A 14,857-nucleotide genomic window follows, 5' to 3' on the forward strand; every position below is an offset into this window, starting at 1 on the left:
AATTTTTAGGACTTTCGAAGTCTTCAATTTTCTAGATTGGTCATTGGGAGCGTTGGCGAATTCCTTAGAAGACGAAAATGAACAAGATATGGAAGTGGCTAAGAGCATTATGTCCTGCATGGACAAGGCTCTCAGAGATGGAGCAAATGAGCTGGCTTCATTGTTCGCAGCAGGAGTTTTGAAAAAGAGGTCGCTTTTGTGCTCATTCGCTTCTAAAGGCGTTTCCAACGCACAGAAATCAGAATTGATGTTCTCTCCCCTTTCAAACCAGCTGTTTCCGTCAGAGGTTATTAAGGATATAGCTCTGGCTCTTTCGCAGAAGGCCACTCAAGATTTGCTCTCTTCATCGGTAAGGAAGTTTTTACCATCCTAGTTGGTGAAGAAAACTCCAAAAGAATTTAGCCCTCAAATAAGGCCTTCTCAACAGCCCTTTCGAGGCAGAACGTTTGCACGACCCGCCTTTAGAGGCAAGAGAGTACCAACGAAAAGAGGAGCCAAAACCACCTCTAAGCAATGAGAACTCAGTCCTCCAGACAGCAGTAGGAGCCAGACTTCAAGAATTTTGGGAAGTTTGGCAGAACATGAAGGCAGATCCCTGGGCCGTCAACGTAGCTCGGGAAGGGTACAAAATTCCCTTCTTAAAGAAACCTCCTCTCGCAACATCTCCGAGAGCCCTGGGGGCAAATTACAACGATTTAGTGAAGAAAAAGGCTCTGTGGGAGCAAGTCTCTTCCATGCTAGAGAAAGGAGCCATAGAACCTGTTCTGGATCACGAATCTCCGGGATTTTGAACCTGTTCTGGATCACGAATCTCCGGGATTTTACAACCGGCTATTCCTGGTTGCGAAGTCCTTGGGAGGATGGAGACCAGTGCTGGACGTAAGTCAACTGAATGTTTTCGTGGAAAAGACCAAATTCACTATGGAGACGAACGATTCAGTACTGGCAGCGGTACGTCCAGGGGACTGGATGGTTACCCTGGACTATCAAGACGCATACTTCCCTATTCCGATTCATCCAGGAAGCAGGAAGTATCTAAGGTTCGTGATTCAGAACAGGGTCTTTCAATTCAAGGCCCTGTGCTTCGGCCTTTGCACAGCCCCCCAAGTGTTCACGAGGATGATGTCCAATGTAGCAAGATGGCTGCATCTAAGATGGATCAGAGTGTCATTTTATTTGGACGACTGGTTGATAAGATCCCAATCGAGAAGTCAATGTCTGGAGGACCTGAAACAAACGTTGGACTTAGCAAAAGACCTAGGTCTTGTGGTTAACCTGGGAAAGTCGCAGTTGAATCTCAAGCAACAGATAGTTTATTTGGGGATTCAGATATCGTCAGCGACTTTTCGGGTTTTTCCGTCCCCCGAAAGGCAAGCCCTATGCATTCGGAAGGTGCAGGACTTCCTAGAGAAAAACCGATGCTCAGCAAGAGAGTGGATGAGTCTACTGGGCACACTCTCTTCGCTAAAGAGGTTCATTTCTCTAGGAAGACTGCACATGAGACCTCTACAGTTTTTCCTGAAAGATTCATGGCCAAGAAAATCGCAACCGGATTCCTTCCAGTTTCTAATTCCTGCCAAAGTGAAGGAGGAATTAAGTTGGTGGCTAACCCCAGGCAGGTTAGCAGAAGGGATGTCGCTTCAACAGAAGAGCCCAGACCTCATCTTGTTTTCCGACGCGTCGGACGCAGGTTGGGGAGCGACATTAGGCCCTCAGGAGGTGTCGGGTCTTTGGAACGAGGAAGAAACAAGTTGGCACATAAACAGGAAGGAACTGATGGCGATTTTCTTGGCCTTGAAGCACTTCAGAGAGTTGATTCGAGACAAAAGAGTGCAAATCAACTCGGACAACACCACGGCTCTGGCATACATCCGCAAACAAGGAGGGACTCATTCTTTTCCCCTCTACATGCTGGCAAAGGAAGTTCTACTTTGGGCGGAAGAGGAAAACGTCGTTCTGCTCACCAGGTTCATCCAGGGGGAGAAGAATGTGGGAGCGGACATGTTGAGCAGAAGAGAACAACTTCTACCGACAGAGTGGACGTTGCACCTGGAGGTATGTCAGAGCCTGTGGAAGTTGTGGGGCCGTCCGGTAGTAGATATTTTTGCGACAGCCAGAACAAAAAGATTACCAACTTATTGCTCTCCGGTTCCAGATCAGGAAGCAGTGGCAGTCGACGCCTTCCTGATGGACTGGACAAACCTAGATGTTTACGCTTTTCCTCCATTCAAAGTACTGGGGAAAGTTATGAAGAAATTCAGGGAGAGCCAAGGAACGAAGATGACCTTAATAGCTCCGTTTTGGCCGGCCCAAAGTTGGTTCACAGAGGTACTGGAATGGACAATAGATACACCAAGAACTCTTCCTCTAAGAGTAGATTACTCAGACAACCCCACTTCGACAGATTTCACAAGAATACCCTCGCTCTGGGTCTGACTGCGTTCAGACTATCGAAAGTCTTGTCAGAGCGAGGGGATATTCTAGAGAGGTGGCCAGTGCAGTGGCTAGGGCCAGAAGAACCTCCACAATCGCAGTATATCAGTCGAAGTGGGAAAATTTCCGGAAGTGGTGTAGGAAGAGGAAAGTGTCTTCATCCAGTACCTCTGTGACCCAAATCGCAGACTTCCTTCTATACTTAAGGAAGGATTTAGGATTGTCAGTGTCTACAATCAAAGGCTATAAGAGTATGTTGACCTCAGTGTTTAGACACAGAGATATTGATATCTCTAATAATTTGGACCTTAGAGATCTGATTAGGTCATTTGGTACTAAGAAACAGCCACAATGCAGGCCTCCTGCTTGGAACCTCGATGTTGTCTTGAGGCATCTAACCTCGAGTAAATTCGAGCCCTTAGAGAAGCCATCTCTGAGAGATGTGTCTAAGAAGACTATCTTTTTAGTCGCTCTGGCAATGGCTAAAAGAGCTAGTGAGCTTCAGTCCATTTCAAAGAAAGTGGGATGGAGACATGGTAATGCAGTGTGTTCATTCCAGGAAGGTTTTTTGGCCAAGAATGAGAACCCTGCGAATCCTTGGCCAAGATCCTTTGATGTCTTGGGTTTATCTGAGTTAGTGGGACATGAGCAAGAAAGAGTTCTCTGCCCAGTGAGAGCATTAAGGTTCTACATTGAAAGAACAAGAGAGATCAGAGCGAATTCTGATGCTCATTGGTGCTCCGTCAAAGACCCCAGTAGATCCATGACAAAGAACGCTCTAGCTTTCTTTATGAGAGAGTTAATTAGAGAAGCTCACATGTTGTGTCAAGAACAGACCTTCGGTATCTTGAAAGTGAAGGCTCATGAAGTCAGGGCAGTTGCGACTTCATTGGCGTTTAAAAAGAATTTAGCCCTCAAGGAAATTATTGAGTCGACCTTTTGGAGAACGAATTCAATATTTGCGTCTCATTATCTGAGGGATATTCAGACAACCTTTGATAATTGTCAGACGCTAGGTCCATACGTGTCCTCGGGTACAGTATTGGGCAAAGGAGTTACCACCCCATAACCTTCTTTTAAGCTAGTATTTTATCAGGTGATGGTGTTGTGTTTATTGGTAGTCTGAGAAAAGTGTGTTTACTTTTTTCAGTCTGGTTTGGATTATATTGGTGTGGTGTGTGTGTGTAGTTCAGGTACTGATCTATTACTAAGCTTGAATGCCGTGGCATAAGAGGGCTGTAGGGTTCTGTCAACACATTGGTCACGCCCAGTTGTCAGTTCCAGTCTTAGCTTCTTCAACATACAGGACACTTCTTTGTTGAGAGCTCCTAAGGTTTAAGCAGACTTGAGAGGCAGGACCTATGAAGTCAGCTACCTTAGCAGGTAAGGAACCTAGAGTTTTAATAATATTTTGATAATATTTTATACTCTAATAATGTTGCTGTCTTTGACCCACCTCCAAATGTGTCAATCAGCTATATATATACCTGCCAGGTAAGTGTCATACATTAAAATGAAGTTTTTATGTTAAAACAAAGTTTAATGTATACTTACCTGGCAGGTATATATAATTTAATGCCCACCCTCCTCCCCTCAGGAGACAGGGTTCAGAGAAAAATCTGGCCCAAGTGGGAACGGTTCCTGGCGCTAGCGCCACGGTAACGGAGTGGTGGTATCCTGAACTACTAATAGGTTACTAGCGTTTGCCGCGAGATTTGAAATTTCTGCCAGGTGGAACAGAGAATATAGCTATATATATACCTGCCAGGTAAGTATACATTAAACTTTTTTTTAACATAAAGACTTCATGTTATGTCTGAAAGGCATGGACATCTCTGCATTTTGGGAGATTTCCTTGTTCAGGAGTTTCAAACAGACCTGTTCTCCAAGGGAACTCGAGCCTCCCGCATGGGATGTTTCACGTTTCTTGAGAAGCCTCACTCGAGCTCCATTCGAGCCCTTGTGTCGTTCATGAGACAGAGATCTGATGCTAATGACAGTTTTTCTGTTGGCCTTGGCTTCTTCGAAGAGAGTGGGGGAGCTTCATGGCTTGAGCTATGATGTGAAACATACCAGGGGTTGGGGGTTGCAGCCCTTTGAGTTTGTCCCGAAACTCGTAGCTAAGACCCAAAATCTCTCTGTACATGATGACAGATTTGCCTCTTTCCATTCCATCACTTAATGACTTTGTAGACAATAACCCATAAGAGCTCTTACTTTGTCCTGGCAGAGCCTTACGATGCTATCTTAAAAGGACTCATCATCTAAGACCTAGATGTCGTAGACTTTTTGTTGGCACTGGTTGTTCCAGAAAAGAAGTTTCCAAGAACACTATTTCATTCTGGATACGTGAGGCGATTAAGCAGGCTTATTCCTCTCTTGATGGTTTTCACATGGAGTCTGTGCAGGCTAGAGCGCATGATGTCAGAGGTGTAAGTTCTCCTCTGGCATTTAAGAAAAATTTTGCTGTTCATAGAATTTGGAACGCTGGCTCCTGGTTGTGTCAGTCTACATCCACTTCTTTTTACCTAAAAGACATTGCCCACAGGTCCTTGGACAATTTTTCCTTGGGTACTGTGGTGGCTGCCCAACGAGTTGTGTAATTCACACATTGACCCTCATAGGGCAGTTTGTGTCTTAGTTATGATGATTGTGTGGAAGAGAGAATGAGTGAGTTGGCTGGTCTCTTTCTTTTTCTTTGTTCCTTTCTTCTTCCTACGGGCGGGTTGAGGAATAGACATGACATAGGCTGGACTGGTCTGATACAGGTGAGTAAGGGAGCCATACTGAAAGTTGTTTTGCTTTATGTATTTGAAATACCAAACCCTCTATTCAGTAGCAAAATACTCCTCTCTCTCTACCAAGGGGGAGTGAATAGTGGTAACAAACCCCTGTGATTGTATGGTTTTGTTACATGAACAGTCAGAATTTTTTTTTCTGGTTGCAATGAATCTGTTCATACATCATTGTAGTTCAACCCAGATGGCTGAGTTGTTAGATATCTATATATCTATCTTCTCACGCGCATTAGACCTCCTTTAGAACTCTTTCTTTTAGGAAGGGTGGTCAGGTGGCTTAGCTCCCAGCTGGTTTAGGATACTTGTACCTCCCACCAAGTATAAGTCTGTCGTATTGTTAAGATTGAAGGTTTGTTCCGTATATGAAGAAGTGACAGATTTTTAATCAATTTGTATTTTTCATAGCTAACAAACCTGAGGTCTTAACATTTACTGCCCACCTCTCTTTTGTCATAGTTCCTGGGTTAGGGAAAGATTGGACGCGTCACGGGGTGGTGTATGGTCTCTGACCAGCTATCACCTCGTACGCGCAGGAGTTGCCAGATCTCAGGTACCTTGCTTACAATCTTTGATTGTTTTTAACCAGTTACCAGCTAGCGCTTGGAAAATATCCTATTATTAAGACCTCAGGTATGTTAGCTATGAAAAATACAAATTGATTAAAAATTTGTTAATTTTATTTAGTTTATTTTGCCTCTTTAGAAAGACCTCCCAAGAAAGATGTAATGTTGACATAAAGGTGCTCTTAACCTTGGGGAAATTTTTCATGCATTCAGAATCCTTCTTTCCAGTGTGGAAAGAAGGATAGCAGATTTTTTTTTATGTTCCTCAGGGATAAGAACGGTCTCTCTGTTTCTGCTATCGGGGCTACAGAGAAGTACTAGGTTTAATGTTATGTCTGAAAGGCATAGACATCTCTGCATTTTGGGAGATTTCCTTGTTCAGGAGTTTCAAACAGACCTGTTCTCCAAGGGAACTCGAGCCTCCCGCATGGGATGTTTCACGTTTCTTGAGAAGCCTCACTCGAGCTCCATTCGAGCCCTTGTGTCGTTCATGAGACAGAGATCTGATGCTAATGACAGTTTTTCTGTTGGCCTTGGCTTCTTCGAAGAGAGTGGGGGAGCTTCATGGCTTGAGCTATGATGTGAAACATACCAGGGGTTGGGGGTTGCAGCCCTTTGAGTTTGTCCCGAAACTCGTAGCTAAGACCCAAAATCTCTCTGTACATGATGACAGATTTGCCTCTTTCCATTCCATCACTTAATGACTTTGTAGACAATAACCCATAAGAGCTCTTACTTTGTCCTGGCAGAGCCTTACGATGCTATCTTAAAAGGACTCATCATCTAAGACCTAGATGTCGTAGACTTTTTGTTGGCACTGGTTGTTCCAGAAAAGAAGTTTCCAAGAACACTATTTCATTCTGGATACGTGAGGCGATTAAGCAGGCTTATTCCTCTCTTGATGGTTTTCACATGGAGTCTGTGCAGGCTAGAGCGCATGATGTCAGAGGTGTAAGTTCTCCTCTGGCATTTAAGAAAAATTTTGCTGTTCATAGAATTTGGAACGCTGGCTCCTGGTTGTGTCAGTCTACATCCACTTCTTTTTACCTAAAAGACATTGCCCACAGGTCCTTGGACAATTTTTCCTTGGGTACTGTGGTGGCTGCCCAACGAGTTGTGTAATTCACACATTGACCCTCATAGGGCAGTTTGTGTCTTAGTTATGATGATTGTGTGGAAGAGAGAATGAGTGAGTTGGCTGGTCTCTTTCTTTTTCTTTGTTCCTTTCTTCTTCCTACGGGCGGGTTGAGGAATAGACATGACATAGGCTGGACTGGTCTGATACAGGTGAGTAAGGGAGCCATACTGAAAGTTGTTTTGCTTTATGTATTTGAAATACCAAACCCTCTATTCAGTAGCAAAATACTCCTCTCTCTCTACCAAGGGGGAGTGAGGAGTGGTAACAAACCCCTGTGATTATATGGTTTTGTTACATGAACAATCAGAATTTTTTTTTTCTGGTTGCAATGAATCTGTTCATACATCATTGTAGTTCAACCCAGATGGCTGAGTTGTTAGATATCTATATATCTATCTTCTCACGCGCATTAGACCTCCTTTAGAACTCTTTCTTTTAGGAAGGGTGGTCAGGTGGCTTAGCTTATACTTGTAACCAAGTATAAGTCTATCGTATTGTTAAGATTGAAGGTTTGTTACGTATATGAAGAAGTGACAGATTTTTAATCAATTTGTATTTTTCATAGCTAACAAACCTGAGGTCTTAACATTTATTGCTTGAAGGTTTATAGTAAATCGTTTGTATTTCACAGAGAGGTTGTAGTTCTCAGACAGTTCCCAGACCAGGGATATGAACTTTTATTTTATTTATTTTTTTTTTTAGAGAGTATTTTTGCTACCAAAAGTGCTGGTTTATACCTGTCAGCTAACAGGCTAACAGCCCTAGATGTAATTGTAAATGTGCAGCTGAAACTAGATTCCTTGGTGTAATAATTTTTAACCAATTTACATGACATCTGCTGCTTAATTTAAAGACCAAGTGTATAGAATTGAAATAAAGCAATGATGCTGCCATAAAAGACTCAGCTATGCAGTTTTCATGTCTTTCTTATCTGCCTGTCTTCATAGACTTAAAGGACTGAATTTTATCTATAATTCAGGAGTCCATGTATTTGCAAGAGCTTTTAGGTTATCCCCCATGGAGTGTGTGTTGGTAGAAGAACTCCATTCCCTGGCTGTTTGAACTTTGGTTCAAAGTTGTTTGGTTTGTTCAAAATTGTTAGGTTGGTTCAATGTTGTTAGGTTCCAGACTTAAATTCGTTGACTATCCTGGTTCCTAGAAATACAATAAACTTTCTGTAATATATAGAGACCACAGGCAAATGACACACTCATTCTCCTTTAGGCTGGCAAGATTATTGTGAATGTGAATCTGGCCATCCTAAGTGTGTTGGTATGAATCTGTTGATTATAAGTGTATATCTACCTGAGCAATTGACTCGACCTCCTTGGAAGATACTAGGTATTACATATTTGATGTTAATTATTAAGAGTTATTATAATAAGTCAAGATCTAATACTTTAATACTCTATTAAGAACAAACTCTTTGGACCATTTGTGTAAGAGTTTGACATTTTAAAAAAATAATTGTAATGTAAAGCATGGAAGCAATAACCCAGTAGTACATATATGCTGGTGGTTCCAGGTCTGATGATAGGCAGCATCATTGTTTTTTATTTTTTTTTTTTATTCTTCCAAATGTTGAAAGCTGTGGTTTCTTAATGGCTGTACCAGTTTTGCTACAGCTTTAGGTATTCTAGTAATGTATAAAGAAATTTTGATATGTAAAAATTCAATTTTCACTATTGTCATTAATTGCCATAGGCTTTGATTGTTATAAAACATTGATTTTTAAAGATTTTACAGTGCAGAATTCATGTTTTTGAAGGACAGGTAGCTTCTGTTGGGTATCAGTGCACTTAGGGGTGTTTGGGAATGGCAAAGAATGTAATTTTACATTGTACACATTAGGGTGACTTCAGCTTTCATGGGAGTATGGTTGGTAGTGACCTGAAGTTGGTGGGAATTACTTAGCAGACACCCCAGTGGATGTCAGTGAGAGACCAAAAAAGAATTAGCCATATCTATATGACTCGTGGATTTTAATGGAGGCTGCAAAACCCCTATTTTGTGATAGTGTATGGACCTCATGACTGTCATGCGCTTCCTGATATAGTGCATCAGTTGGGGGACCCTGAGAGTATGTTACCATTCAGAGGCCTAGGATGAGGTGGGCCATTACTCTCTCTGCTTACTATCGGTGTATAGTTCTTTAAAATGATGCATTATTATAAACTGGGTGGTATGTTTGGATTTGTCAAGAAGCTGCCTTGTTTCTAAAAAAAACCCCTTCATTGTTATGCCAGTCTTCAGAAACCAACCAGTCAAACCAACCTGTCAGTCATTTTATATTTTACAATTATGCATACTCATTAACTTAATAAATATATGGCAGACAAGTATAATGATTCTTACTCATTAACTCAATAAATTTATGGCAAATATTCTTCCCACCAGAGTGAGGAAGGTCATTTAAATTGCACAGCTCATTCACATTAAACATTCTATGCTAAACCATTGGTTATACAGTAAGCTGAAGATAGAAGGATGGAGTCTCCATTTTTTGTTTTATCGAAAGAGATTTTAGTTTATTTGAAGTTCTGTTAGTCTTGCATGCTAAATAAGAAGGAAACTTTACCAAAATTTGAAGATAGATTTGATTTAAGTTTTTATTTGTATGACAGGTGAAGACATCGTTTTTTTGGCAACAGACATAAACTTACCAGGTGCAGTAGATTGGGTTATGATGCAAAGCTGTTTTGGTCATCATTTTATGTTAGTACTCGAGAAGCAAGAAAAATTTGATGGCCATCAGCAGTTTTTTGCGATTGTTCAGCTTATAGGATCAAGAAAACAAGCAGAAAACTTTGCATATAGGTAAGTTGTCATCATGGTTTTTTTCTTGAAGTTTGTCAAATTTTTTGTTTTCACTGAGATTATTTTAGCAGAATAATTATTTGATTATTTTTGTGCTTAAGCAAATTAAAATATCATAAGGTTCACGTTGACTAGGTTTTTAGCTAAAGAATTAATGTAAAACCCAGACCTAAGACTTTTATGTTGCTTCAGCCCTATTATAGATAGAGACATTATAACTTTTAATACAAAATAAGTGAAACTGTTGTTAATGACTAAGCAAGACCTTCCTAGGTTAAAGACATTGCTTCCTTAATTGTCATTGCATTTAATTCATCATCTGAAATTTTATGGTATCAGTTTCACCTTTGTATGAAAGAACTTACTCTTTATAAAACGGCAGTTCCTCATTGCACAAGTCGGTTATGTGCTTGACTACCGGTCTCAGGGTCAGGTTTCGATTCCCTGCTCTGCCAACAAGGAATCGGAGGATTTATTTCTGGTGATAGAAATTCACTTCTTGATGTGGTTTGGATTTCACAATAAGCTGTAGGTCCCATTGCTAAGTAACTAATTGGTTCCTAGCCACCTAAAAATATGTAATCCTTCGGGCCAGCCCTAGGAGAGCTGTTAATCAGCTCAGTGGTCTGGTAAAACTAGGATATACTTAACTTTTTGTATATGTGACTTACCTAGTAATTACATCGCTTGAGAGTTTCCTACTTGACAGCAGCCTAAATTCAAATTTTGCTGGTAGCACTTCGATGGCTCAGTGTAATTATATAGTGCCATCCCCATATGGCAATACTAGGAACGACTTGGAACATGAGAAAAATCCGCGAATGTGAGAGTCTGCGAATCCGGAGAACGCGAATACTTGGGGGGGGGGGGGGGGACTGTACTTAACTTTTTAAATAAACTGTTTCACATATAATTAGCATTAAAACTCATACGAGTAGCGGCAAGACATTATTGCTAAATACTGATGTAAACAAAATTCCCAGGAATTGAGTCAAGAAAATGTGTGTCTAAAACTAAAATAATTTGGATTTGTGAAATTACCGAAAACCCACAAGAATAAACATGTCCCCAATATCAAAATAGTAAGGAAATACTTATATACAAGTGTTTGCAGAAAAAAAAAGAAGAAAGTTTGGTGTCATTGAATTTTCTTTTCACCTTTCTTGAGAGCACTTGTACATGTTTATATGCCACAGGACCACTGTAGTATTGGATGAGAATGAAATACAGAACATGAATGGGTGACCTCTGCAACACAGCAGTAGTAATTATTTGGGATGAATCTTAACTGCAGTTAAGATAGCTTATATCTCCTCAATGATAGGCAAGTCAGCATTCAAACAAAAGATCGCATCGCTGACCTGGAAGACTGTCTAGTTCACCTGTTCTCCATTTAGTTTTCTTTGGATGTCTTCCACTGGAAGCTAGGTCAAGAACATTAGGTTCTGTAGGAATGATTACTATATTACTATGCTATTAGGGTGTTGTATTTTCAGGAGAGACTTTGTGCACCAGCTGCAATGGTATACAGGCGGCCCGCGGTTAACGGCGCAATCACTCAACGGCGAATCGGTTTTACGGCGGTCGTCAAAAATATTCATTAAAAAAATAAGGCATTTTAAAGGTATCTTTACGGCACAATTTTCAGTTAACAGCGCCGCTAGCGTCGTTGTCTAACGAGTTCATACATTTGTAGAAATGCCGTTCAGACCATAAAGGTTATGCAAATTATATTAACAAATTTTATGGAGAGTTATTACGTAGGTATTAGGGTAAAATATATGCCTCTGACGCTGTTCTATGCCGAAAATATCGAGTTACATAAGTGCAAATTTAGCTATGGATGTGTCGATTTATAAATGTTCATGCTTTTGTTTAAAATGTGTATGAAAATGTATTACGTGAAAGGTATTTTTATTTCTGTACAGAAATATGATACAAAGGCAGCTTTTGAAACTGCCCTTCACGTTATCAAATACGATGTTTTTTCATGTTCTTTCTTGTGAGCCGCCGCCTGCCGCTCTTCCGAAAATATCGATTTAAAAAAAAGTGCAAATTAGCGATCGATGTGTCGATTTTATAAATGTTTATGCTTTTATGTTTAAATGTGTATGAAAATGTATTACAAATAGGGTATTTTTATTTCTGTGCAGAAATATGATAAAAAGGCAGCTTTTGAAACTGCCCTTCAAGTTATCGACTACGATGTTTTTTCAAGTTCGTTCTTGTATGCCGCCGTCTGCTGCTCTTCCAAAAATATCGAGTTAAGAAGAGTGCAAATTTAGCGATCGATGTGTCGATTTTTTAAATGTTTATGCTTTTATGTTTAAAATGTGTATGAAAATATATTACGTAAAGGTATTTTCATTTTTGTACAGAAATAAGATACAAATTAAGGCAGCCTTTGTAACTACGCTCCACGTTGTCAGGGGATGCTTTTTCATGTTCGTTCTTGTCCGCCAGTTCCGAAAAATGCATTGTGTTATTTTATTAATTATGCATCTTTTCCATAAATCCTTTAAAAAGTTCTACATTATTTCACTCTATCCAAGAATATTGTATGTATTCTCATATTGTATTTTAAAATGCTACGGCAAATTAAAGCCAGTATTCCGCGGAGCGGCCAATGTTGTGGTTTGAAATCAGCTGATGAATACGAGTTTGTTTCACCATAACGCAAATCTGAGCGAATGCTCTTGCTTCTAGTTAGCATAAACGAATATCTATATACTTGACGTATATGAGACAAAGTTATTTTTCCTTATACAGCGTGTTTTTGGGTGGAAATATTTATTGAATATGTCTCGTTGTGAATGTGAACTACTTTTTTTTTCGTTAACAGATTACGTTGGCGGCATGTTTACTGCGTAAAAAATTACGTGATTCCGTTCGCAATAATCCTTTATATCATCGTAATACGAACTTTACGTTATTTATCTTATATCGGCGTGAAACCAACAGTAAAATGTGTTCTTTCAAGCACAGTAGTTTTGATTAAAATGATTTTATCCCAATTTTATCTACAGTTGTGTTTGATGGCAGACATTTACTGCAGTTTTATCCTTGTTGCCGATGTACGATAATTGTCATTAGCAGCTTGAACAGTTTTCTCAGCTTCATTTATAACTAGGTTTAAATTTAACAGTATATTTCCCGATTGATCTTTAATCTATATTGATCTCTGATCTATAGCGAATAAAGTTATTACATTAAGATATCTCAGTTCTATTCTATACATAACGCCATTTATAACAAATACGGTAATGTTGTACTGTAGTACGATGATTGAAATACAAGCCAAACAGATGTTATCCAGTTCGGTTGTACTTAGAAAAAAAAATCTTTTCTCGTTCGGTTGTTCATGGCTGTACACGTTCACGCAACGAGCATAACGTTAAAACCATACTTTCATCATTCTCTTTTACTGTTATTGAACTTATGTAACTAGAAGATGGATAAAGTTAGGCCATTGTAATTTGATCTCAAATAAAATCTGACTATTGTAAGACTAATGATCGTAACCTGAACACTACAGCTACCTGTACACTGTATAAACTTTATTATATCTTTACATACTCTAGAAACCCACATGTACTGTACAGTAAATTCTATAGTACTATACTGCATAAATATAATTTTACTTATTGCGCCGTTGTGGGATTACGGCGCCTTTGACTGGTCTAGAGTTTCGAAAGAAGGTGTGCAGTGGCCGTAGGCTTTAAAATCGCTCTGCGTCGAAAATCGCTTGGCGTCGGTGGCCAGGAATGGAACCCCTGCCGCTAACCGAGGGCCGCCTGTAGTTTGATCTTGAGAAGAGATGTTAGGAAGTAGGGTTTTTATGAGGTACTCTCAGCTTAAGGGGACCGTCCGCTATGGCGGATGACATGTCAACTTGAAAAAATAAAAAATAGAGTTATTTGTATTTATGCAGAAACATGTCGTGCATGCTTTCCAGAAGTTTCCGCCAATTATTTTTACAAATAATGAAGATATAGCTGTTTTTAAATGATGATGTCATCGTAACTGCGTCGTCTCTATGACAGAGTTTGACAGGATCGTTTTTGCGTGTTTATTTTTGCATATATGCAGCGATTTTTTCAGATTTTTTTTGAAATTCTCATACATCTGGTAGCAATGAAAGGTAGGTTGAGAGGTGAGCTGCTCAGACAGGTTATTTATAGGCGAGACTTGGAGAATGACTCAGTTACTCCACAGACGTCAAAGGAGTTGCATGCGCTTACGCACTTGCGTTTGGTTACTAGCTGTTTACGTTGTTTTTATAACTTCTTAGTGAACTTATAGCAATGCCGAAGTTACCTAAGATCAAGAAGGCTACTCAAAACTAAGGCTAGCAAAATTAGCGAAGGCCAGGAGTGTGCTGAAAGAAAAACACGAAAATTCATTGTTATCAGCTACCTCATTGTCTCCTGTAGAAATCAACAATAAAAGTACAAATAAAGTAATTATAATCATGTTGTTTTGACTTTTATAAGAAAAAAGCGAAAATTTACATAGCAAATCTTTGGGAGCTCATAACTCAAAAACATACTTATTTGCATGTTGGTAGCCATTACTTGGTTATTTATTATCCAATTTTAGAGAGAAAGATGTCATTGGAAAGAGGAATAAAAATCCCATAATTCCTTGTGAGCCAATTTTTTCTTTTTCTTTCTTTTTTTTTACAATTTTTTTGAGTAGACAAAAAAAAAATAATAAAAAAAAAATAAAAATTCTGTTCACTCAGGATTATTCCGTATGTAAAGTAGTTTTTACGGTATGATTTTCAATACAACTGATGTCATATTAGCGGAGAAATCGCTACCTAAATTTTTTTTTTTTAATTATAATTTTTGCTAATAAAACAAAGTTTTTACTGAAATGACTTAAAATTTTTGTATGATGAAGGTATTATATATATCTAAAACATATATGGAAATTATATATTTTGTATAATAAAAAAAAATACACAACATAGCGGACGGTCTCTTTAAGTTCTTTAGTATAGGAGAAGAAATGAAGCACATAGTAGATTGTGAAAGCAATTACTGGCAGTCCCCAGGTTACGACGGGGGTTCCGTTCTTGAGACGCGTCGTAAGCATAAAATCGT

General features: G+C 39.4%; 1 protein-coding gene across 4 annotated transcripts in view; it reads left to right on the forward strand.

Annotated features, from left to right (window-relative positions):
* Nucleotides 1-14,857, forward strand: part of LOC135222417 (E3 ubiquitin-protein ligase Siah1-like) — a 61,308-nt gene that overhangs the window by 15,915 nt on the left and 30,536 nt on the right. For all 4 annotated transcript variants that reach the window (XM_064260534.1, XM_064260590.1, XM_064260651.1 and 1 more), the window contains exon 4: nt 9,557-9,749. In XM_064260534.1, the coding sequence (XP_064116604.1) occupies nt 9,557-9,749 (193 nt within the window). The remainder of the gene's footprint in view (nt 1-9,556; nt 9,750-14,857) is intronic.

This window comes from Macrobrachium nipponense, chromosome 11 (assembly GCF_015104395.2).
Source record: "Macrobrachium nipponense isolate FS-2020 chromosome 11, ASM1510439v2, whole genome shotgun sequence".
Taxonomy (NCBI): Eukaryota; Metazoa; Arthropoda; class Malacostraca; order Decapoda; family Palaemonidae; genus Macrobrachium; species Macrobrachium nipponense.